Here is a 27,505-nt window from a genome sequence, read left to right as displayed (position 1 = left end):
ACTTTGATGAACAAAGTACTCTTCTCCTATTATTTGAACTTCTGACAATCTATTTTCGATACTTAAACAACCCTAAATTCCCAGAAATGAAAAAATAGAAAACAAATACCGTTCACCTGTACATAACGAAAATGTTCTACAAAATACGAAGTGAACTGGTATTGCTATCTCCTTTAACTACAGTGTATAAGCTGTCAGAAGAATGAAGAGAAAGTTTTAGAGTATATATGAAAAAGATAATTTCCTCCCAAATAATGTACAGATAGAAAGGAATGTGGCAAATGACTCAGACAGTTCAGATAGTTTTGTTTTTTAAATTCCTTAACATCTGACAAGCAACATCACTTAAAAAAGGGTACCGTTATTGGCAAATTGAGCAAGAGGACGCGGCGATGGCCATATATAATCAGTTGTCACCTTGCAGCTCAATTAGCCCCCATGTAAAAACGAGGCATGTAAGGAGAAATGAGGTTTTGACATTATCTCTGCCAGCAAGATAATTACACAGCCTTCATTTAACAGTAGGGCAACACGACTGTAGCAACAAATTAACTCAGCTCCATTTGCAATTCATGGTGTGTTTTCTCGTTTAATGCCATTTGTCTTACCCCAAGTGAATGTCTCCATTCGCTTGCTCTAGCATGGCAAACACTCAGCTTGGCTCCACACATACTACATCACGGAGCCACCGCCTACCTCCTGGCAACTGGGAAGGCACATTTAGAGTGTGCTGGGATGTCCCGTTTGTCCATGTCAGCTACTTTTCTTGGGTGTGGGGCAAAATCATACAGTAGGTGTGACTGTGTTGAACAATCAAGGACATGAAGTTTCCTATGCCTACCATCGATTTCAGAGGACTTGTGTCCTTTCACAAAGAAAAACCAAGAAAGAAAACAAATATCAGCCAAGTCCTAACCTGGGTGCAATCACATATTAAGTTATTAATATATTTCCAAATGACATTTTAGGAGAGAAACATTTTTTTTTTAATGTGCTGGCTACTGCACACTTAGCCTAAACAGATGAGTTTGTCATCTAGTTGATTTGCTTTCCCACATTTTACATTAAAACTCATGGATTTAAAAGCCACTCTGTCCCCCTAAAACTGCGGGGATGGTTGAAGGGGATTTAGAAAGAAAGAGCAGCCTGATTACAGGGTCGAGGGCACAGAACAGGAAACAGGAAGTGGTGGACAGGCCTATGTACATGATAAATAGGCACATCATTAAGTTTCATGTTCAACTCTAAAAATGCCTGAGCGTAATGTTTAGAGGAACTGGTGAAACAGATTTATTTACATACTACTAGCAAATTGGTATAACATGTCTGGTTTTAAATATTTAAATACCTAAGTAATGCGATTAAAGTATGGAGACAATAGATAGAAAGCTGGAAAAACAAAACAAAACAAAACAAAACAAAACAGGACTATCTAGGAGAATGAACATAATCTCTGGGACCGAATTTTAATAGCTCACAACATTATTTAGGTAAGAGTTTACAATACTGACCCTAAGGAGGTATTTTGAGCAATAATGCAGATAAAAAATGCCACTCAAGCCGAGACCGGTTTGGCTCAATGGATAGAGCGTCGGCTTGGGAACCAAAGGGTCGCAGGTTCGATTCCGGTCAAGGGCATGTACCTTGGTTGCGGGCATATCCCCAGAAGGGGGTGTGCAAGAGGCAGCTGATCGATGACTCTCTCTCATCGATGTTTCTAGCTCTCTATCTCTCTCCCTTCCTCTCTGTGCAAAATCAATAAAATATATTAAAAAAAAAATGCCACTCAATATGGGTACTTGGAAGGGATGGATGTCCCTTCTTGTCCCCTTCGCCAGCTCAAATGCCACTTCTGCTCTGAGCCCTTCCCCAGCTACTGCTTTTAAGTTAGTTTAAATCTCTTGAGTTATACAGTGTTTCCCCGAAAATAAGACATCCTCCGAAAATAAGACCTAGCGCATGGAAAGATAAGACACCCCCTGAAAATAAGACCTAGCGCAACTTTGGGAGAAAAAATTTTTATAAGACACTATCTTATTTTCAGGGAAACAGGGTAGAAGTACTCAAAGATGTTTTAAATATAATCCTGGAACTGCATTTCTTTGTACCTATAAAATGCCAGGAGATTGACAAACCTATTGGCAATACAGTGGTGACAAGGCGGGGGACGGAGGGGCGGGTAAAATCCAGTGTCACTTGCTGAACAGTTTACCAGACACTAGAGGAAACCTAACAGTTACTAGGCGCTAGCATAGAGCCACTAAGAATGTTTTGCCGGAGAAATGGCATTTACTTTTATTGGCAAGGTTACTGCCCCGAAAGGAAGATGGTAAAAACATGTTCTATTAGAGCCTTAAAAGGGTATCTAACGAAGTCTGTAATATAATAGAATTATTTGCAATGATGAGAGTGAATTAAGGCTGGCCTAGAGTTCAAATAGGTGGAATTATAGATGGCTAAGTCACCTTAGGCAAAGAACATTAACAAACTGAAATCAGTTTATAAAGAAATTTCCAATGGCAGGCATTCTGTGCTCCTTCAGTTTAATCAGCATTACATCAAAGTATTGGAATTAAAAATAGAAAGTATGCTTCTTAAAGTCAATTACCCAAAGACTACTTTAGGTAGCAGAATTGAAATTCTAAAGAAAACATGAACAATTTGAAATTCAGCCTTTGACAAAAAGAAGTTACTTCTGGGTACCATAATTTGAAAGACTAATGTACACAAACCAGAAAGGTGTTTAGAAAATGTGAAAAATAACTGGAAAGAAATGAGACAATCTAGTATAAAAAAGATCTAAAACTGTCCAAGTATGTGTGGGATTACCAGGTAGAAATTCTTAATTCCTTTCCTTTCCTTTCCCTAATAGCTTTATAACTATTTTACAGGTGGGGGTAAAAAGTGAGACCAAGAGAGGTAACACAGATAGCAAGCAGAATTAGAACTTAAATTAGGTATTTGTTGTAATCCACAGGGTAGAACTAGAGCCAATTACACTGTGATGCCAGATTTCTGGTCATTAGAAAGAAAATATATAAAAAACCACCACTTAAAAACTTATATAACAACTAGAGGCCTGGTGCACGAAATTTGTGCATGGGTAGGATACCTAGGTCTGGCCAGCAATCAGGGCCTATTAGGGCCTTCCTTTGTTCCATGCCACCCCGATGGTCAGTACATGTCATAGTGAGCAGTTGAACTGCTGATTGGTGGAACCCCCAAGGGGACAATCTACATATTAGCCTTTTATTATATAGGATTTTCAGAATTCCCAAAGGTCTGGATACACAGGCCATATGTAATGTTATTGAGAACAACTTCAGTTTGAAAAATGAAGTTATTGATGTTCCAGACTTCATGAGCACCTTGTATGTGCTGGACAGCCCTTATGCCAGGTGTTCTATCATCCCTTAATCTGCACAACAGAATCTTAATAACTCACTAAAATAACTCACCCAGGGTCTCAAAGCAAAGATATTAAGCAGCAGAATTCAATCACAGGTCTGCCTGGTCCTTTTTGTCATAATTCTCTCACCTGGACACCCATGAAAAATCACCCAAATATCTTTGGTCTGGGTTCCACTTCCAGAGGTTCTGATATAATTGGTTTCAGATAAGGTCAGTTGTTAAGACCTGGATAGGACTTCTCCCAAAACGGGGTCCAATCATGGCCACACAGGAGAGAAAAGCTACTTTTCTGGGGGACTAGGGGAGAGCGAAGAGAAAGAAGACGTTCCAATCAATAGAGTGTGAACCAAGCATCTTGATCAAAATAAACCTGAAGTGCAATTCTGTACCCACTTGAGATGTACGCGAACAAAATCAGACAGCCAAGACCCAAAACGCTAGAAACGCAAGAATAAAGGCAGCGTGACACTCGGGTTCATCACCCGCTCATCTGAAATATGCTTTTCAGACAAGTCAAATGACACTTTTTAAAGTCAAATGCTGTCTTTTGCACAAGTGGCAGATCTCTTATCGTCCTCATCACATTGAAAGCTTATCCCACAGATGCCCTCTCTACCCTCCAATAGCCCTTTGTGCACTCAAAATTAACCCACTATCGCTGTGTTTCTTGCATTAACCAATGAAAGATGTTTGAAGAGGGTCTTTGTTGTTGTCAAATGAGAAAAGTTGCATCAGAAGCATTAAAATAATTGTGGTCGCTTCGGGGAGGGGAAAATCCAGAAAAATCACAGTGCCAGCATTTTATGTTGGGCTATTCCTTGAAAACAACTAATGCGGTTTTCAGCTCTTTAATTAAAGAGATGTTCTTTGAAAACTGGGAGGAAATGTGAAGTTGAATGTCATCTTCTTCTTCCTGGAATGAATGACCTCTGATAAGTATCTGAACCATTCAAACACAGACTCACATCAAATGGGACTTTTTAAAAATTCAACAAACATGAAGTTTGGAGTGGTCGAAGAAAAGAACTATTTTCTAAATTAAATGAAATAGAAAAAGAAACAAACAGAGCTGACAAGCAGATGAGCTGTCTAAATAAACTTTATAAGCTAGATGTTAAGAGGAGAGTCATCTTGCGTTACAAGAGCCCAAGGTGACTGCTTATGTTTTTGAACTGCTAGTTAATTCTAGCCCGAGCACAAATCTGTCTTCTCTCTCATAATTAATTCTCAGTGTCAAAACTGCTAGATGTCCTTTTCAGAATCAGCCTACCCTGGCTGTTAATTAGATTACAGAAATACGTTCGAATTACGTGCAAGTTGGAATCACAGAGCAAGTTTATAAGGGGAGCTCCATTAATGACTTAGCCAAATATGTTTACCGAATTATTTTGCCAAGAACATAAGGATGATTTGTAAAAATGATCCTGGAAGAGGTGATTTTTAAAAAGAGAAGAAATGCAGTCTTGACACGAATACAGGACATCTACTAAAATATATAACACTAAAATATTTCTTACAGGGTTTCCCAAATAAGAGAAATACAGAGAGCAAGAAAAAGTCTTTTGAAAGGTAGTGCCTTTTGAACATATTTAAATATTCAGTTATGATGGTCTTATCCTCTCAGTGGTCCCCACTTCCCCGAGCCCCACCCCTTGGGAATTCAGACTGAAACCAAGAAACCTGCATCTCAAACCCGCATCCCAGCTCTGGGCAGAGCCTGGCGCTGAGCTGACTGCCAAGCCCCTGAGCTCCAAGACTGTCTAAAACTGGGAAGTACCCTTTTGATGCCATGATGTGGAGTGACATTCCGGGACTGTATCTAGTTTCTGGATGGTTTATCTGCCAACAGAGGGCTGGCTTGTAATTTATCAAAGTGAGGCAAAATGGTAAATGGAGTCATCGTAGACCTGAAAAGAAGGAAGGGGGGAAAGCAGACATTTCTGAGCACCCATATGAACCATACATCATATTCATTCAACCTCTCTTCTCCCACAAGCCCTTGTGGGCAAACATCCCACTATTGCCATTTGCAAAAGGAGAAAAGGAGGTGCGGAAAGGCTAGGTAAATTGTCCAAAATCACTCAGTCTGAAAATGGCAGGTCCAATCAGGATCTGAATCTGGGTCTTTTTGCCTCCAAAGAGCATGCTTATCTAGTAAACTATACAGAAAAGCACACTTCAAGATAAATTCAACAATAAGGAAAATATAAAATTCAGTTCTCACACACTCATACTTGAAAGGTAAGAGGTCCCTTTCAGTGAGTGCTCTTTAGTTCCTGATGAATGTACATACTGGTTTGGGAATCTGGTGACTGTATGTTTTCTCTAGGCCTGAGGAGTGATTGACACTGGCACTTGCAACCCTAGCATTTATAGGTTTTTAAAAAAAGAAACAGTGCCGAAACCGGTTTGGCTCAGTGGTAGAGCGTCGGTCTGCGGACTGAAAGGTCCCGGGTTCGATTCCGGTCAAGGGCATGTAGCTTGGTTGCTGGCACATCCCCGGTAGGGGGTGTGCAAGAGGCAGCTGGTCGATGTTTCTCTCTCCTAGACGTTTCTAGCTCTCTATCTCTCTCCCTTCCTCTCTGTAAAATATCAATAAAATATATATTTTTTTTAAAAACAGCTTTAATGCATCTTGATTCTTACAAATGAGGAACTAAACACACAAAAGGCTTAAATGTCCTGCCCAAAGTCCCAGTGTGAGATTTCTGCCAAGCCAGCATTTGCTCTAAGATCTGACCCATGATCTACTGTTCTTTCCATGACAAAATGCTGGGTTCCTCACCCGGTTCTGGAAAAGGCTGTACCTATTAGTTATCATAAGAACATTGTGCGACTATGAGAACGTCATTAAAATAATTAGCACATTCAATCTCACCTTAAATAGGAAAGCCATTGTATGCGTTTATACCAGTTTTGTTTTTTAAAAAATAAATGGCTACACGGAAAAGACAAAGTTAGGTGAGCTTATTTAAGCAAAGTAAAATTTGGATTTATTGGTAAAAATTCCAAGTGGCTAAGATTTAAAATATATCTGATGTAAAAGATCAATACATCATGACATGAGAAAACTGTTACTGATTCTTTATGTGCCTCCAATTTGATTGCTTCGGCCTCCAAACAAATAAATGGAAGTTCCAGAAACCTATTAGTATGATAATAAAGCTTGCTCCTGGAAGTGTACAATCTCTGTGATTGGAGGAGAGCCAACAAACAAACAAACAAACATCCCTGTTAAGATCTGCTCTATATTTCAATAAAAGATCATTTGAATTAATTATAAAATGTAAAATTGTAAAGAATTTCAGAATAATCAGATTGCCTTTGGTTTCTCTATGTCTCTACAGAAATCCATTTCTATCCATCTTAAAAAATAGCAGCTCCTCTCTTTTAACCCATTGCTCCTATTTTGGTTTATATTTTTATTCAGTATTCCAATTTTTTAACATCCAAACCTAATGAGCTTCTGGTTATTATCATCTATTACTACCCAAAACACAGGGTATTCTTTTATAGATAGAAAATAATACATCTGGTAGGAATATGTTTATTAATCAAGTATAGAAAATAGAAATATAAAAAATATATAGATAACACATAAACACATACATACACATATACACATTTATATAACATACTTCAACATCTGAAATGCTTTTGCCTGTATTCTATATCTTCCATCCACCTAAAATCAAAGTAGCGTAATAATTTTAAAGAGCATTTTCTTATTATGAATACATATTGTTCCTGTCACAGTAATGAAATAAAATTAGAACAGTGATGACAATGCAGCTAGTAATAACTCAATAATCTCTTTAAAGTGAAAGTATTCTTTCCTAGAACCACAAAACCACTCATATTTCATGAACACAGATGATATAAAATACTGATTGCAAAACAAAAATGGGTAAGAGTTTTATTTATTTATATATATATATATATGTATGTATATATATATGTGTGTGTGTGTGTATATATATATATATATATATATATCCATGCAAATGGGGTTCCCAGATTTTTATATATTTCATTTACTCAGCTGAGGCCAGGCACATAATTCAGATGCAGAACTCTACCCCTGTGAACTAAATGAATTCTGTTATAATGGAGAGATGAGACTCGAAAAAATTGCTTACAATTGCACAGACAGGTGACAAAGAGAGCTAAGTCTAAATTAAGATGTTGGCTATGAGCTTTCCAATAGGACCTTGACATGATTGTTGACCTACTCATGACATGATCACACCAGAACGGATTTGGAATTCTATTAGTATTACCAGAGGAAAAAAAGTCAAGGAGTCATCAAGAAAACAAATCTATATCTTCTACTCCATCAGCCAATTACTGTTGTTAAAGTGGAATTAGATGGGTATTGACAATGCGAAGGGGATAAGGATTAAGCAGATGACTGAATATATCGCAGGAGTGGTGATCAGAGCTTGGTTGTTTTAGCGCTGTTTTGTTTTATGCTGCACACGGTTTTTAAAAATTCTAAAACAGAAATGTGCAAAGAAGATTAATTACCATTAATATCATGCCTGAGAAGATACAAATAATATATTTGCTAATTGGATAATGCACACATATTTTCACATAATGCACTACTTTCACAAGTATATGTTCAACAGCTTAGCAGAGATTTAATAGAAATTTGCACTTGCCTATAAATAATGTTCTTCTGGAAGCTTAAATAAAATGTGTGTTTTTTTTCATTGTTAATATTTTAAGGCAGAAAATTTCCCAACTGCGTTTTGAAAACTGTATCTTCTCTTAAAAAGTAAAATAATAAAATCTGACTGATCACGACACTAAAATACTTCTTCCTGCTCAAGGAGGCAATATGATAATGTAGCTGAGAGCAAAAGAGACCTACTTTCAAGGCTGGGCTCTGCTATTTGATGTAGTTCCATGACCTTGAAGAAATTACTTAACCTGTGTCTTAATTTCCCAATCTCTAGAACTGAGATACAATACCCACACTATATGGTTATTGTGAGGAGTAAACGAGAATGCTTGTGGAAGAAACCTAGCATAGTATTCAATTGTTAGTTTTTGTTATTATAAAATATTGGTGCTATATTTCTATTGAAGTGAGCCAGATATTTTGTCTACAGATAAAACTCTATTTTGTTTCATGGTAATTTGGAGGTACTAAGTGGTCAAAGTCAAGGACCCCGTAAAAGTACCAGTTATCAATTCCCAAGTACTACATAAAAGCTGGTTTTACTCTACACTACAGCCCCACTCTGCCCAGGAAAAAAAAATAATAATAATTGCAAAGCATCAGGCAAATTTAATTTAACAGTGGAAGAATTACCATCATAATACAATACCATCAAGACACAAAAAATAGAAATATTTCCTCCAAAGCTTGATTAGTTCACTAAATCCTGGTTAAAGTTTCTGGTACCATTTTTTGCCATTTTCTTCTTGTATCCAAGTTTCATCCATTTACACAATGACTGTGTTTCACTGATGGAAAAACACTGTCACCTTCCTCTTATCACACAATTCACATATTTTGATATTAAGTATATTCATCAGAGCTTTTATCTTTTGAAGTCAACTTTAGATAATAAATAATAGACATGAATATATATATATATATATATATATATATATATATATGCTGGTCTAAAATATCTACATGAAATTACAATCAACTGAGAAAGTCAATGAACTTGGATTGGTATCACCTTGGGCTACTAATTTCTGTATTCTGAGTGTGTGAATATAGAATGAGAGATCCTCTCATCCATCCTATGTACATGATACTCTGCCTTCCTTAGTCAAAATGTGCAAAGTTTTTGCTTATAAAAGAAAAAAGTAAGTGTGGTGTGTTTTTTTTTTTATATCCACACTTGGAAATTATGGTGAATTATGCCTAAAACTTTTAAACCCTCACAATTTTTTTTATTTCCAATTAACTGAGTTAACTTAGCTTCACATACTGATTTTTTTCAAAGGTATATATATATATTTTTTTCTCATACTTAAAATTTACCAAAAAAAGTCTATAAAGAAATATGACTTAGTTTTGTGATTCAAATAAAATTCAAACAATAATATATTTTATAATATACAAGAAAACTAAAAATACATTGTTTTTGAAAAACAGTAGCAAAAGGATGCCAAGAATGTAATAAGTAGTGACAAGGTTTCCAATGGCAATTCATTCAAGAGAAAAAAAACCACTAAGAGATATGAAAATGTGTTATTGAAATTGTAGTGCTATTTTCAGAGTAAAATTCTAAGCAGCAATAGAAAAGCAGAGAGATTCCCAAACACAGACAAGAAAATAGCTCGAGCAAATCTAATAAATTTAACTCACCCTGCCAGATCTATTCAACTTATTGAAAAATTCACTTGACTTAATATTGACACAGAGACGTGTAAATCAATACAATCAGAATGAAAGATATATTTTAATTTAAAAATGTTCAGACTGCAGCTGTAAAATCTATGCACCTGGCACATAAAAATCATCAAGGGTTTGAATGTTGAGACATAATATTAGGGCTAGCCAACATTTAAAGGGGAATGCCAAATACTAAATTTTCAGCATTAACTTCTTTATTTTTTTCATGGTACTTATAAGGCAGACTTTACAAAATGTACTGAAATATATTTCTCAGCACCACATACTAGTAAGCTGAATTTCACTGAGAATCCATCAAAGCCTGCAACCAGGGCACCACCTACCTGCTGTCTATAAAAAGTCCTATTTTTATATACAACTAGCAAGCTAGTGTGATCTTCCCAAATGCAACGAGAAAAAGAAATGCAGGTACCCCCTAACCTCAGCGCCTTTCCATGCAGTGGGAAGCCTCAATGGCGCTATCCCACATGGTAGCCACCAGCCATAGGTCGTATCAAATGAAGATGTATGCAAAGTATAAAAATCCACAAAAGTCTTTATGTGCAAAAAAAAAAAAAAAAAAAGTGTACAATATCTCAGTCATTTTTGCTACAATAAGTTTACACATTTTCAAGGGATCTACATAATAAAAGCCTAAGTGATCATTATGGCAGATCGACCAGAAAACCAGTCGCTATGACACTCACTGACCACCAGGGGGCAGACACTCAATGCAGGAGCTGCCCCATGTGGTCAGTGCGCTCCCACAGGGGTTAAGCTGCTCAGCCAGAAGCCGGGCTCAAGGCTGGCGAGTGCAGCGGTGATGGCGGGAGCCTCTCCCCCCTCCGAGGCAGCGCTAAGGAGCAGCAAGCAGGCAGGTGGTAAGCAAGGTGGGTGGGGTCCCGGACTGCAAGAGGGCACAGGCTGGGCTGAGGGACCTCCCCCCACCACACATACACACACACACACACACACACACACACACACACACACGCAACTCACAGTGTACAAATTTCATGCACCAGGCCTCTAGTAAAACCAGAAGTAACCAAGTGTTTAATTCTGCCATCATAGTATCTTCTGATGTTTTGAATTTGAATGGTTGCAACTAGGGAATGCCTTCTCTAATTTATAGCTACATCCCCAACACCAAGCTACCTCTCTCTCTCTCTTTCTCTCTCTCTTTCTCTCTCTCTCTCTCTCTCACACACACACACACACACACACACACACACACACACAATCAGCTTGGCCCTGAAGGCATTTAAGCTTTGAGTTCCTGAAGCAAATGAGCACTAACAGTTCCTTTACAGTTCACAAGTCCTAGTACATACCTTAGTCCACCTTATCCTTCACTGTCCCTGATTTAGGGATGAGGAAACGGAAGCTCAGTGAGTGACTCCTCCAAGGTCACACAGCTGGGAAGTCATGGCTTTGTGGCCAGCTGCTCTGACTTCCGGTCAGGAGGCTTTTGCTTGGACAACACTGGGCAGGCCAGAACAGGTTCTGGGTGGAGTGGAGTGGTGGGGGAGCGAGGCCTTCGGGCCTGGAAGTTTTCACGTAAGGCTTTAACTGAGATGCATTCTGATGAATGGACAAAGGTTTCCACAGACTGACATGAAGGGTGATGTTTCAGAAGGTGAAAATCGTGGGGGCAACGGGACAGAGGCTGGGAGTGCCAGGCACACTCAGGATGCACCGACCAGCGAGAACCAGGCCACTAGGAAGGAAGTGGCAAAACCTGGAGCAGGAAGGACAGGTTGAATCTTGTGATCCCAGCAAGGGCACCAGTAGACAAAGTTAGAGGTCAAGAGGGTGGCGAGAATCACATTAGAAGAACTGATGATGGTGAGAAAGGAAGTAGAGAGAGGAAGACTGAACAAGAATAGTCAGGTTATGTCAGTGGCTTAGAGCACTGTGGGAAGTAGGGTAGAATATATATAGATTACTAATTAATCTCCTTAAAAATGCCCATTTGGATTGAAAAATAGTAAACTTGACCTGGCAACCCCTACAACTTAGTTAAAAACATTAACAAAAATTCACTCTCTAGAGAATGAGTTAACATTCAACTGGAAAGATTAGAGAGGCAGAGGGGACAGACAAATGGACCGGGAATCGGCAGAGTGACCCTGCCTCAGCCTCTAGGTTATGTCATCTTGTTACTCATCATGTCAGAACCTTCATTTCCTCCGTTGAAAGGTGGGAATGACAAGCCTGTTGTGCTTCCCCAAAACTGAACACTGTCAGACCAAGGTGACAACTGTGATATTAGTTATTGTTAAAATTCCTCCTAACAGCCTGGCCAGGATGGCTCAGTGGTTGAGGGTTGGCCTATGAACCAGGAGGTCACAGTTGGATTCCCGGTCAGGGCGCATGCCCGGGTTGTGGGCTCAGTCCCCAATGGGGTGTGTGTGTGTGTGTGTGTGTGTGTGTGTGTGTGTGTGCAGGAGGCAGCTGATCAATGATTCTCATCACTGATGTTTCTATCTCTCCCTCTCCCTTCCTCTCTGAAATCAATAACAATATATTTTTTTAAAAGTCCTCCTAACTGAAAGGAATAGAGAAAAACACTAAATACTTAAGCAATAAATTGACTGTATCATTAACCAAGTTTTATAAAACCGCTAGAGGAATACCTCAAAAATGCTGTATCAGTATTTTAAAAGAAAGGCGTAAGAATGTGGTTGATGATTTCTTATTTATATTTAAGAGCATGATTTGATTTACTTTCATAGTCAATGTGATAGGAAAACCAAATTAGAAAGTACACATAAGTCAGAGATTGTTTTTAACGTTTTTACAGCTAGCTAAATTTATTAAAGCCTCTAATGTGTTAATATAGAAATTAATTTGCTAAGTACAAGTGAGTAATAAACTTTATATTCAAGAATCCATAGATCAAAAAAATTAATAAGTTCAGTTTCATAAAAAGAAACACTATTTTTAGATGAACAAGTAGGACCCGTAATTCATGTCTGATCTTTGCCTTAGAAAACATCTGTTTTCTTCACTGAGCAGTTACCCCAATTAGTGAATTCCATATTGGTTATTCTAGCTGTATAAATTGCCCTTTTTAACTGCTAAATTAATCATATGGCATTCTGTGTTAGCAGGAACACAAATTTGTCCATGAGTTACAGATTTGATTCAAATTAATGCCACCTTCATTTCTAACAATATCCATTCTGAAAAATCAATCTTAGAATTTCAGTTGCTATCACATAAAAAGTATAGACTTAAAACCAAGTCTTAGAACGTGTGGACTGCAAACGCATTTTTATTAAATTTGTCGGAAAGTAAACTGACTTTCACGTTCATTCCTTAAAAGCACAGTAAAAGTGGAGATGGGTAAAAGAAAAAAAGAAATACCAATCTGACTTCACTGTGGAATAAGTAAAGAAAGGTACAAAATGAAAATGACAAGAGTCAATGCTCATCATACAATACTTGAAAAATCTACTTTAATTCTAATGATCATAACTAAGAACCAAGATAGAGACTCATGTGTGATGTATTTAACTAAAAAATAACGACTGCTTTCCATATCATGGCGTGTGGTGTAAAGCCAACCTGGTTTCACACTTAGGATACATTTGAAAAGAACAACCTGAAAATGTAGAGAGAGATTTAAAAATTAACAGTGTGCTTGGAGATTAATAAGAGAAAGACCCGTGTGGAAGGCAGAATGGAATGGAATATTTGTGTTTCCTTTGGATGTCACTATCAACAGAAAATAAAAGCAGGCTCCCAACAGGATCGATAGAGGATCCCAATTCAAATGAGTACTTACCCTTCCTTGTAACAAGCACATGAAATGATGGTGCTACCCATGTATCTCTGGCAATAATCACCTTACAGCCTCCTAAGTGTTTGTTTTATGAATCCGGCCCTTTCTCCAGAAGGGACGCCGAAAAGTCTTTTAAGCTCCTTCTGAAAAGAATTGACTGATCGCACTTAAGTTCAAGGGTATTAAAATGTACAGAGGAGAGTGAAAAAGGTGCTCGGTTATAGATTTCAACTTCTTAACTAGAAGACTGACTCAAAATAGATTTTCTAATTTACAATGAATCAAGAGAGAAAACATTCGACCATAGCGAAAGTGGCGCAAATGTATCAAAAACCAAATGAATAAACATTTGAGGAGATTTATGATTAGGAATTGCAATAAATTTCGGAAAGATGAATTGATTTTAGTTAAAAGGTATAACTGACAATTTATTGGGCGGGAAGATGCATTATTTTCCAATTGTTATCCATCTCCAGTAAAACTGATTTGTGTCCTATTGTATTTTATGGAAAAGGAGAGAGCAACTTTCAGGGATTTAGATTAAATGTAGTAATCATAACCAGGCACTGTGAACTATATATCTACTATTAAAGAAGATTTTTGACATTTAATTCTGTAGCAATATTTTGGCTCTGTACCACTCTTCCTAAATCCAATTCCTGCTCCAGTTGGCAGACTTCTTCCTTTTAATTTTATGAGGCTGAAAGTAGCGTTTAACCACCCATGCGGTAAATAATGCCGGATTAGAAATATTTAGTGTTTTGTTTCCCTTTCAAGAGTGGTAATCCATCAAATCCAAAAATGTTCTCTAAAATTTTTCTATATTTTTGGCAACCTCTAATATATGGTATCATAAAAACTATAAAATTAAATAAAATGCCTTACCTAGCCAGAATAGATGGGCTTTTCTAAAGAATGGCATTAACCTAAAAGGGCAGGTAAAAATTACTTTGAATAGGAAACAGAAGAGTCCTTATTGAGAAAAAAAAAATGGATTAAAGCATGATACTTGATTAGACTCTTTTAATTTTATTCCTTCCTGTAACAGATCTTAGCAAGGGTGCAAATAAATTTCTAAGCAGTTTAACCGTTTAATATCCACCAAAATCACATACTATTGCAAGGCAAAAAATAAGAGTTATGCAGGAAAACAAGTATTGAACATCTGACTATACTCGGTACTTGACTAAGTGCTCCATGAATGTAAAAATAAAGTTTAAGTGTAGTACCTCATGTATGCACACTTGCTTCCAACAAACAAATTTTACTCGTAATTTTTTCACAAGGGGAGACACAAAACATAATGAACTGATTAACCTACTGAAGTTAATATTTCTAAGTACAATTCTGATTAATTGTAAAACATTTTGCTATTTACATGTGAGCTTAGGAAAACTGTAATTAAAAAGTATATTGTTAGTAAATCAAAATAAATATCAGAAAACGGATTTCAAACAAAATCAAATTCCAGTTCTTTTTAATTTTAATGTACATGAAATGTTAATTTTAGTTATTAATGAATCCCAATTATTACAATAATCACACTATAACTGCATCCAGTAGTCTGAGATATATCAAAGTAATAAAGTAACCTGTCAAATGAATAATTACCTATAATCTATAGATAAAACAAATGGCCCAGAAATGAGTAAAGTCTGTAATTCACTCAAGACACATGGATGCCATACATTAATGGTTAGAACATCTAATGTCTTCACACACATTCATATCTTCATTCTCCCTTTTAAACGAGTTTATGATTACAACTATTGTGAAAATTAGTGTAGGTCCTCATACCATCTAAATGAAATGATTACCTACCAGAATAAAGACTTGCAATCTTAAAAAGACGTGTGCGTGCTTGAGCGCGCACACGCGTGTACAGGTCCCTTTTCAATCAAGCGCCTGCTTTGCCCTTCACAGTACTGTGCTGTGAGCTGAGAGCGATCTGGGAGACTCAGAAAGAGAGAGCATTCATCCCGTCAGCTACACAGCCAGCCTCTGTAGGAAGACCCCAATGGGAAGTCAAGGCATTTCAATAACAAACATCGCCACAACTATGCAATAAAGATGTTCATAGTGTACTAGTGACATATAGGGCACCCCCCCAAAAAAAAATGTATATACACTGTGAATAGTTATAAAAATAGTGCTTATTAAAATATATTGCATTTTCTCCCCAGCCAGCGTGGCTCAGTGGTTGATCGATTCCTGGTCACATGCCCAGGTTGAGGGCTCAATCCCCAATAGGGGCATGCAGGAGGCAGCCGATCAATGATTCTCTCTCATCATTGCTATATCTATCTCTCTCTCTCTCAAATCAATAAAATATATCTTAAAAAAATACATTGCATTTTCAAAATTGAGCTAGCAGCAGTTAAAGTGTGAATAAACGTTTTGGAGACATTCTGTATATAACACATACAGTCATTTTTTGTGGAAACAGGATGGCTCTGAGATTTTGTTCAATCAAGGGATGAGTTCGATTAATTTGTATTTCCTAAAAATAGTCAATTACAAAGGCTGGGCATACACCGGTGTTCTTAAAAAGCTCTATGAGGAAGCAGGATTAGAAAAACTATTCATTAAGTTGTAATATTAATGAATTTTCAGCACATTCCATGTGCTAGGAACCACCGGGTATGACATGTTCTTGGGGTTACTGGATAAACATGAGCAGAGGAAGAACAGTATCAAATAGGAAGGCTACCCATGCATGAGTTCAAAAGAGGCAGGGAGGGTAGGTGTGATGTAATTTCAGAAGCTGTGTGAAGAGTCAGAGAAGGTTTTGAAGAAAAGGTACAAAACTTGAACTGCTCCTGGAAGGAGATGAATCGCACAGTAAGAAGAGGTTGTGCATCATTGTGCGCAAAGGTACAGGATGAAGGACTACGCTGAATACGGGACCACTGCAGGAGGCGTAGTAAGCTTATGAGTAACTACTCCAGGGCAGCAATAGATGGAACTCAGAAGAAGGGCTCATAGGACAGATCAGGAAGGAAACCCGGACTCAGAGTGCCGGAGGACAGAGAACACAGTCAACTAAAATGAGAAGTGAAGAGTGGACATCCTCCTAGGATCACAAATATTAGTCTCTGTTCTCGCTCCCTTTCCCAATTAACTTTTACTAACCAAACGGAAAGGTACTGGCGCACTCAGTTTGTGTTCCCAGCTCTTCCCACACCGAAATCATCATTACCTGTGTATAGTACAACTGACCCGAGAAATCTGTGGCTGAAAACACAGTTAAGTAAGTCATCAAGTTTCTGAGTCACCTTCATCCACTCACAAGGTGATGTAAAATACTCCGTTCAAATAATTTCTTCTAAAACATTAGAAGAGTTTGTCAGAGATATATAAACTAGAGGCCCGATGCACAAAGATTAGTGCAAGAATAGGCCTGCCTTCCCCTGGCTGCCAGCACTGCCTTTGCTCTGGCCAGAGCCACCTTCCTCCGCTCGCCTTGCCAGGTCAATTTGCATATTCCCTCCTTATTGGCTGTGGGCACCGCCATCTTTGTCATGGAGTTACAGTAAATTTGCATACGCCATCTTTACTAGATAGAATGACATGGAATGAGATGAAATCTTAGTAATACTGTATCATTTTTAAATATTATTTCTAGATTGCCTATACTAAAATCTCTACAAATCTGAAAGACCAAGTACACGCTGTTAACTATTCCTACAATAAATACTGCAACTTAAAGAGAAACACACCTACCAGTTCAGAACTGTATTGACCTGGAATACTATAATGGTGAATTGTCTATCACCAACTGTCAGACTTAAATGGGAAGTTTTAAGAAAAAGATGCCATATATAATACTGTTATATAGCTCAAGTCATCACTTCTTTTGTATATAAAGAAATCATCAAATTTCTGCCTTACTCCTCCACTAAACAGGGGCCAATATTTTAGACGATTGAGACTTAACAAAACCTTTACAAGGTTTATTGGCTTATAGTATGTATAAATACCTGTTGGCATGTGCCTCTGGTTTGTCATGGACAAACAGACAATGGCGTCTGGTTGGCATTCGCTGCCTGAAGTGCAGGGAACCCCTTTCATTTATGGCTTCATTGTGAATTCCGTTGTTCAAATTGACCTTCAGCTGGAGGATTTGCAGGTGACTTCCATATAGAAAGCACTTGTTAAATATTATTTGGAAGTATGCTACCCATCATTGATTTTGAACTTTTCTGATATCAGCTATCTGACAGACTGAAGGCAAATTAGAAGACTGAGTTTATAGACCATCAGAAGAATTCCATCAGCAACATAAAAGGCAGAAAACCTGAGGTGAGTCTCCGAAAAAAGTGAAATGTTTGCAGCCTTTCTATTTCCTCTATTTTAATGGGGGGGGGGGGGGGGGAAGAATGGGGCCCCTAGCAATGTCACCACCCCTTTAAGACACAAAAAGGAAAAGGGGTCTTCAGTATCCACCGGTGGACTCAAATGGTGACCATCAGCAGTCTTAATAAAAACAGCATTTTAGAATATATCTGAGAGGTTTCTTAGGATACAAAATGTTTTTAAATGATAAGCATAATCTTTACTAGAAGTAATTTCTAAAAAACCTCAAATGTTTGCAAATTCAATGTTTTTAAAGAGATTCATTAAAAAGTCCATAGATTATTTTTTTTTTAATCTTAAAAACAGGCCATTTCTTGACTAATAACCTAAGAATTTGCATGCAAATACTAAAGTGGAAAAAAAAAATAAGAGGAAGAAAACATGGCATTTCGTGCATTTTTAAAAATGTAATAAAGTCCTGACCAGTGTGGCTCAGTTGGTTAAGCTTAGTTTCTGGCACCGAAAGGTCACTGGTTTGATTCCCAGTCAGGGCAAGTGCCCAGGTTGCAGGTTTTATCCCCGATCGGGGTGCTTACTGGAGGCAGCCGATTGGTGTTTCTCTCTTACATCCATGTTTCTCTTTCTCTAAAATATCTTTTTAAAAAACCATATTAAAATAAAAAGAAAGTCAATTTTTTTTAAATGTAACAGAAAGACTGGTTGCCCTGTATAATATTTACGTAGCCACAAGAACAAAATGTCTGATACAATAGTATAGTGTTAATTGCAGAACATACATTATGATTAAATGTAAAGGGGGAAACCAAAACAGTATATAAATATTTGGCACTTGTCTTGTTGCTTTAGCTCTGATGTTATAAACAAGTGGCCTTTTTGTGGTTTATTTAGTACCACGTTTTTCACACTTTTGTGCTTTTCCTTTTTTCCTCACCCAAGAATATTTGTTTCCATTGCTTTTCAGAGAGAGAAGGGACAAAGGGAGTGAGAGAAACATGGATGTTAAAGGGACACATCAACTGGTTGCCTCCCACAGGACCTCTGACTGGGGCAGGGATAAACATGGATGTTAAAGGGACACATCAACTGGTTGCCTCCCACAGGAGCTCTGACTGGGGCAGGGAGGGAACCCAGGTTTAATCAGGAATCAAACCTCAGACCCCTCCGTTCACAGCCGGATACTCTAACCCAGTGGTCGGCAAACTCATTAGTCAACAGAGCCAGATATCAACAGTACAACGATTGACATTTCATTTGAGAGTCAAATTTTTTAAACTTAAACTATATAGGTAGGTACATTGTTATTAATTTAATTAGAGTACTCCTAAGCTGGCCTTTGCTAGACACTCAAGGGGCCAAAGAGCCGCATGTGGCTCACGAGCCACAGTTTGCTAACCAATGCTCTAACCACTTGGATACTGGGCACTTTTGTACTTCTTGTTGGTGACTCACTGTGCTACGTGTCCCGGAGCACAGAGCTGTCATGTGATCTGGTGTCCCCAGAATGTGGGGCTGTGACGTGCCTTATGGAGGTGACATATGTTGGTGCACTTTGTTCAGGCCTGAGTTACAGGGTGTCGGCTGTAAGTTCAATGTTAATGAATCAACCATATACTAGCAGATTACACAAAACGCTTTAAAACACAAGCGTACATAAAACAGGATTATGTGTTGATGGGCTGATGAAAACGTCAGAAGCTCATAGGAACCTAAGCCTGTTTCTCCCTTGGGAGCAAGCGCAGCATTGGCTAATTCGGTGTTTGCGTAGAACACAACTATGGTGAATAGTAAAAATCCCAATCGAAAACTAGCCCCTCCATGTTTGTATTCATGTTGCAGTAAAAAAAACTCTCCTTCTGTCATTTCCTTCAAAGATCACCAGTAGAGACAGAAGCGCTTGGCCTTCATGCTAACAGGTCACGGCCACGTATGTTTCTCTTTGCACAGAAAAGTAACCTCTCTTGAAAGCAGTCTGGCTTTCTTTCCAATGTGAAAGTCTAAGGGGCACCGTTTAAACATGACTCTTCTGTGAGATTATGATTTTGAAAACTAGGTTCTTTAAAATAACACTGACAGTACGAGCAATGACAATAAAAACGCGGCATAGGAATTTTAAAATAGCAGCACAAATTGGAACAGAGCTTACCTTTCTTGCCCAAGTCAGATATTTTATTGGAGAAAGAAAAGAAAGAGATTACAGTACTTAACAATCCAAACAAGGACAATTCAGGGTTGAGAGAAAGAAAACCTGAAAAAGCCCATTGTCTCCAGGAAATTAATACAAAAAAAGGGAGACCCGGGAAACAGTTTATGGCCGAATGCACTAGTTTCATGATAAACACACACACAGAGCACATCTCCATCAAGGGAAACTCAATCACCTTTTTACAATTTAGAGAGGAGAGGCGGCTCTTACCATGGCTAAGCCATGTATCATCAATACCATGAAGCTAGCCTATCACTTGTAATAGCTTCTATAAAATACCACAGTGAGACTGCAATAAGCCCAGAAAATGGGCTACAAATCCCAGCTATGCTCGGGCAAGCAGTGAAGCAAAAATAAAAATAGGTAAAACTGAACCAAGACCTGGAGCGCATTCATCCCAATTCATGACTGGTAAGGCAGAGTTCACAGGCCAAGGTGTGAAAGTGACGTGTTCGGATCCAAAAGACAATCATTATACTAAATAAAAGCATTTATGTAATTCGGGGGAGGGGGGGTGAAGGTCATAAATTCTCAAGGCACAGGACATAGCACAGAAAAGCTTGCTTACATACATAACACTACAACATTGTACCTCTAAAACATCGCGTTAAACATGCAAAGATAAAGAGACGCAAGTGGGCACTTGGTCCTTTGCGATCTCCCCAGTTTAGACAAATAATCTAAAAGATGCCACACGTTTCAGATTGTTACAAACTCTGGGTATAAAGGAGATGCCAGCTTCAAGTTTCTTTTCCATCGTCCTATTGAAGTTAGCCATGAAATGCTGCATTCACAATCCACGCAGTCATATAAAAATACATGTATTCAATCAGTTGTCATCAATTATTGGAACATAACAAAAATAGTCATTATATATATATTATATATATATATATATATATATATATATATATATATATATATATTTCATATAGTGTCTAAATTCTGCCATGAGCAGAGCTGTCGTTCCGTTTCCCCTCTGTGAGGTGAGAGCAAGCTCATGCAAGTACTTCTGACACAGTGACACATGCGGTCTGTCATTCTAAGGACATGCACACAGCTCTCACTTTGAAACATGACAGCATGATTCAGAGTCGTTCAGCGTTTGCTGAAATACCAGCTTTCACATGATTTCAATATGCTCTGAGCTGAAAGGATCGTTGGGATGGCTTTCAGGGATCGGGCATAGTGCATAGTTTTAAAGGTAATAGTAAATAATTCTGCTAGCACACACTAGTTATCACAGTAACTAACAGTAAATAATTCTGCTAGCATACCCTAGTTAACGCTAGGGTGACGCAGGCAGTACAATGGATACCATAGTATAAAATACAATGAGTTTTCCATACAGAGCACATTATCCACGTAGGAAGCAAACTTAAAATACAAACACTGGCAAAAACAAGCAATCTCACCTACTACTCATCCTAGCCCTTGTTAAAATACTCTGAGTTAAAAGGCAGATACTTGAAACAATGCTGGTGATAGGCGATTTCTCTAAAAACGACCCTCAAACATGAATGTATGGCCATTTTTATTTACAACAGTCAGATCATGTAGAAATGAGCTCTTAACCATCAGTCACGACATACACATTGAGCAATACTGATGTGACATTCAGACATTTTTTAATTCTCTAGCTTTTGTCAGCAGTTTGGCAAAGCAGGTGATACATGAATGGTTTCAATATTTTTAAAAGTCATAAAAGAGAAAAATATATAAAATGTACAGTAGTTTCCACCCACCCCGGGCCCGCCTAGGTCCCTAGACAGCCGCCCAGCCAGGTTCGCTTCTGACTTAAGGCAGATCCCAGGCCTCCGGCAAACAGCCCCATCTCGCCATCAAGGGGGCTCCCACTCACTGGAACTCCTCCAGGGGACAGGACAGGAGCCAGGGTCCCTCAGGTGCCATTCCCCAGATGCTCAAAACGTAACTAATTTATTAGCATTAGCAGATTTGGTCTACAGGGGAATCTCACTGGTCCAGTTTGGAGCCTACAAAAAAATGGATCGTCTTTAAGAATGGCATTGGAATACGAATAGGGGAGGAGGGTGTGGCTTTTATTCCACAGATATGGATAGGTTTCCAAACATGGCAAACACTCAGACAGAAAGGCATGCCTACCATTGAAGGTGGGGTCCCTCCGGACTTTTTAAGATTCTTGGAAGGCATTCCACGGAGGCGACTGAGTCTAGCTTGGAAACCTGGAAAATCAAACACCCAATTTAGGAGATCCTGTGATCACGGGAGCAGAGGACTAGATCCTGTCAGTTCCAGAAGGAAAAAAGTTGGAGCAGGGAAAACATCTCGAATGGAAGTGGGGGGAAAAGTCGAAACTCATACTTAAAAAGACCGGAATGAATGGCAGGTCGGATTCCAATGTGGTGAGCACACGCTACCCACTATTTACATATCAGGGTATTTCTCTCCCTTCAATCCCCTTTCTATCACCCCAGTGTGTTCACCATGGGCCTTTGGAACAGTCTGAAAGCAGGAACATTAGGTTCTTCCATGCCCACTTCAGCCTTTCCTCCCTCAACGACTAGCCCTGGACTGACAAAGCCCACCGTATCCGACGTGCTACTGACCTCTTCTCCCGGGATGCGACATGAGGGGGAAGGAACCCGTTAGGATGCTTTCAAAGACGGGGTCTGGCAGGTGTCTGTCCAGCTCGGCGGGATCTTCCTTCTCCCACCAGGGAATGACCCCCGTGATGCCACACGCTCCGCCCGAGTCCTTTTCGTAAAACCAGTCGCTCTGCTCATCGTCACCTGTGCAAACGCGGGAAAAGCCCCAGAGACTCAGCTGTGTCATCCCAACAGGTTAATGCTTAAAAAGCACAAGACATCAATGAAATTTGAATTTCAGATAAATGATTACTTTTTTTAAAAAAAATTTTTTTAAATTGATTTCAGAGAATTATTGAGAAGGGGAGATAGAAACATCAATAATGAGAGAGAATCATTGATCGGCTGCCTCCTGTATCCTACCTGCCTCCATCCCTCCCCTCACTGGGGATTAAGCCTGCAACCTGAACATGTGCCCTGACTGGGAATTCAACCCTGAACCCTGACCTCCTGGTTCAAAGGTCGACACTCAACTACTGAGCCATGCTGGCCAGACAATGAATACTTTTTAATATAAATACAGGGTATAGCAAAAGTAGGGTTACAGTTGTGAGTACAAAAAGAAGTTTATTCTTGTATTATTGTTTATTAATTGGTGTATTCTTTTCCACATAAACTGTAAACCTACTTTTGCCCACCCGGTATATTGTACTTGTACCTAATTTTTAATCAAAATACTGCATGGGACATGCTTATTTAAAAAAATAATTTGTTATTTATCTAAAATCCAAATTTAACTAGGGATCCTGTATTTCACCTAGCAATTATATAAATAGCCTATAAAAAAAAAACAAAAAAAAAACCCTCAACATTTCATTCTATCCCACAGCTTTACTTAAAAAAATGTCTTTAACACTATAACAAGAATTGCCATCAACAATTACATATAAATAAAATGTTATGTGTTAGAACCAATGTAAAAAGTTAATCACTTGGCAAAACTGTAGGGAAAGCCAGGGCAGTGACTACCCGTCCCACATTAAGGAAAAGCAAGCCTTAATCGCCTGCCGGGAAGGAAAAGGTGTAAGACTGTAGTTTGTTCTTTGCAGCAGATAATTGTGTGTATCAGCTTCATCTCATGATTTCTACGGAGTGGAAAAGGGGAAACAGCCATGAACAGATGTGACTTAAGTGAAATTAATCTCATTAAGCTCATTAGGAAATGGTTGTGAAAAAGTTGATTTTAAATGAAAAGTGACAGTGCCACAGAGTTTACAGTAAAACTACAATGGACTACAGCAATGTATTTATAAAACACAACACTATTCACAATATAGTCGAGAACATCCATGAGGATAATGATGGATCAATGTAAATTCAACTTGAAATGTGCCAAAGATGTGAATCAACAGTATTTTAAGTGTGTGTGTGTGTGTGTGTGTGTGTGTGTATTTAAAAACAATAGAGAAATGTATAAAAAGACAATAAATGCTAGCATAGTCAATGTTTTCCAATGATTGGTAGGCTTATCAAAATGTTACTTTAAAAGTTTTTTCCATTTAATTTCATTACTGTAGTCAACATTTATAACATAACTTTGGGGAAATGTGTATTTTAATAATAACTTAGGTATATCTTAGCCCCAAGGTTCTACCATATTTCAGCAGAATCTTAAGTTTAAAAAAGCCATGGTCTTTAAAACAGTTACATATCTATTTATCCAGGACTAATGGCTCATAAATAAGCAAAACAGGATTATATAATAATATTTTAAAGCACTAAATTTCGTTGTTTTCCTTGGAACTTACTAATTTCCTCTAAAGACTGTCAGGAAATGAAGTTAACATTCATGATTAAGTATTTGCATGTACACCTGCTGATTTTTCCCTTCCAGAAAAGGTAGTTTCACAATAATGCCCCAGGAAATTTCAAAAATAAAAAAGATCTACGTGGTGAAACATTCCTGTTTAACGGTTTACAATATTGAGCGTATGAAAATTGTCTAATCACAAACTAGACAGGACACCTAAATGTCACAGCTGAATAAAAATGACAAACGACTTGCACATCCAACTTGAGAAATGCTTAAACAGACCGAAATACATTCGAATCAGGAGGGGAGTGGGGACCAGTGTCTCTTGAACTTGCTACAAGAGACACAACGGGAAGACTGTAGGGCTTTCTCAAGGAAGATAATCCTCCCATAATACTATTATTAATAGCTCCACATCCTGGCTTTTGGGATAATCAATTATTTCAGGTCATGAAGGTAGGATGCTCTCCTCCACTCCGTAGGTGTGTAAGGTAAAGGGATCGCAGTCGTCAACTTAGGAAATAACAAAACATCCTCTGAAAATAAGACCTTCTTACAGGTTTCCTTCTGAGTGAAATATAAGGCACCCCCCGAAAATAAGTCGTGAGCTAAACATGAGAGATTTGGTCCACTGATTCTGAAAGAAATGGAGTCACAAGAAATTCACCAGGAAATTCAGGAATTGGATTGTTAGGATGATGTTCCAGAAGATGATGACATGATTGTCACTGAATAAATGAGTAAATTCTTGATACTGTAGGATTCACAGTGTGTCTGGTTTGTGTTGACAAGTACCGCACTACCGTACCGTATACAGATAATAAATTTCCTTTATTTTCATTTAACAATCAATGTGTACCGTATTCTTCTTCATGGAAAAATAAGACATGCCCTGAAAATAAGACCTAGCGCATCTTTGGGAGCAAAAATTAATCTAAGACACTGTCTTATTTTCGGGGAAACAGGGTAATAAGGCGTTTTCCCAGAGAGAAAAAAGTGACATTTCAGTACCTTGCCTTCCCTCATCGTTGGTAAACAAGCCAGCATCCGTGCTGCTGAGGCTGCTGGAGTCACTGCAAAGAGGGAAGAGAGAAAAGAAAAGATCAAAAGAACAATTGATCTCCCGCTGTAACATTTTAAAGAGCCCTGGACGCTCAGGGGTGGAACTGGATGGAGCCTGACAAGATCTGAAAGGAAGCGAGGTGATTTTTTTAAAATATCCAACTGCAACTATCTCGGTTCCATTCACAATGGAGCATATTATTTTTGGCACATAAAACCCCGGGAATCTAATGGGACCCTGTCAGTAAGCCAGATGTGACTGCAACGAGGTGCTGACATAATGGATGTGTTTTATTATCTGCTTTCATCAAATGCTCACCACTGCCTGCTCAGGCCATGCGATGAGGCCTGAGCCAGAACACCAGGGCTCAACACAATAAGCAAGTCGCACTCAAAGTCAGCCTGAGCCTCTCCCCGCACCTGACATGCAAGAGCTGGGGATGAAAGGACTTTTCACAACCACATCTGCAAAGATCTTGGAGAAGGCATCACTGAAGAGTTCACAACAACTCTCCTACTTGGCAAAGAAGAAAAAAGTTGACAACAGAAACAATCCCTTACATCAAAGTTAGGGTCCTCTGAGCAAACACTGAGCAAAAAGGAATATTCTCACCATAAAGGAGGGAGTAGGCAAAAATAGCAGGTTCTCATGACTCCTGCTGACGTTTGAGAATATCAGAGGCAAAACGAACATACAAATTAAAACAGTAGACATTCAGATGACCTGAATAAACTGTCACTGTTTGTCCCAATACCAGCAATGCTTATGTGATAATATAGTTTAAAAAAATACAAAACAAGTCACATGATAGGAGAGGTTTGGCTTATAAAGTAAATTGAATGATGTTCTTTAAAAATTCTCATGTACTCCTCTCTGACTATAATTCTTAATTTACCAATCAGAAAATTACCCCCCGCAGCTGATCCAATAACCCCTAGAATTCGGTAACCTAACTTATTTAAAAAAACAAACATCCCAATCAGTTTTAAATTATTTAAATTGATATATTAGGATTAAAATGGTAGATGATATTTAAATCCAAACATTTTCTGATTGTAAAATATTTCAATTTTTTATTTTAAAAAATAATGTAAACATTAAAAAAAAAATGTGACACATTTTCTCAAGGAACTCTGAATTAGTACCTTTCCCTCTTTCTTCAAATTCAGAGAATCTATGGAGCTCCCTGTACTGCACAAATTTTAATGAAAAAAAATAAGTTTTTCTAAGAGCATCAAATGCATGTTTTCTTATTTACAAACATATATACTCTCTCTAAAATATATTCTTACTGATTTCAGAAAGGAAGGGAGAGGGAAAGAGAGAGAAACATCAGTGATGAGAATCATTGATTGGCTGCCTTCTGCATGCTCCCTACTGGGGATCGAGCCCGCAACCCAGGCATATGCCCTGACCTGGAATCAAACTGTGACCTTCTGGTTTATAGGCCTATATGCTCAACCATTGAGTCACACTGGCCAGACTCAATTCTTATTTATAAATTAATTCCAAGGACATATATAGCTTGAAAAGTTTTGGAAGTAGTTTCAAAAACACTAGCTTTTAAGTAACAAGAAAATAGTTATAGAAGAAAGTTTAAATTAAAAGAAAAAAATTTGTTTTATTTATTCAAGAGTGGAAACGTTCTCTATGAAAATGTGTACCTTGACTGTGGATGGCTGGGTGGCCTTATTACACCTTAGGTACTCAAATGCTTTTTACAATGAAGAGAAAGAGTTTCATCTCATTTCTCTCCCAGGGTAGATGTATCAATAAAAGGTGGACATCAATAAAAGGAGGGGCTTGCACAATCAATCCAGAAAGCGAGCAATCTGTGAATAATCCAGAACCGAGTACTTATCTCCTCTGCCACATTCTCCCAGCCAGTGAGCAAGATAATTACTCTCAAGTCAAGCTAAGCGCCCCCCTCCCCTCCCCCCCTGCCCCCCTCCGTCACAGTGGCCCAGTGCTGACATACAA

At 38.3% G+C, this 27,505-nt stretch overlaps 1 protein-coding gene across 3 annotated transcripts in view; it reads right to left on the bottom strand.

Moving 5' to 3' along the window:
* The window catches only part of GPATCH2 (G-patch domain containing 2), a 90,407-nt gene that overhangs the window by 55,635 nt on the left and 7,267 nt on the right, over nucleotides 1-27,505 (bottom strand). For 2 of the 3 annotated variants that reach the window (XR_014793607.1, XM_084868899.1), the window contains exons 3-5: nucleotides 25,474-25,535; nucleotides 22,671-22,853; nucleotides 22,207-22,286 (exon numbers count right to left, since the gene is read on the bottom strand). Coding sequence is in view for 2 of the 3 variants with exons in the window: in XM_084868899.1 (XP_084725025.1) it covers nucleotides 22,207-22,286; nucleotides 22,671-22,853; nucleotides 25,474-25,535 (325 nt within the window). In the remaining variant the exon portion in view is untranslated. Of the gene's footprint in view, nucleotides 1-21,605; nucleotides 22,077-22,206; nucleotides 22,287-22,670; nucleotides 22,854-25,473; nucleotides 25,536-27,505 lie in introns of those variants that run through there. The other variant, XM_084868900.1, reaches the window with a different exon arrangement.

Source organism: Pipistrellus hanaki (genome assembly GCF_964339955.1).
Source record: "Pipistrellus hanaki genome assembly, chromosome: 20".
Lineage (NCBI taxonomy): Eukaryota > Metazoa > Chordata > Mammalia > Chiroptera > Vespertilionidae > Pipistrellus > Pipistrellus hanaki.
This window is presented reverse-complemented; position numbering and strand designations above follow the sequence as displayed.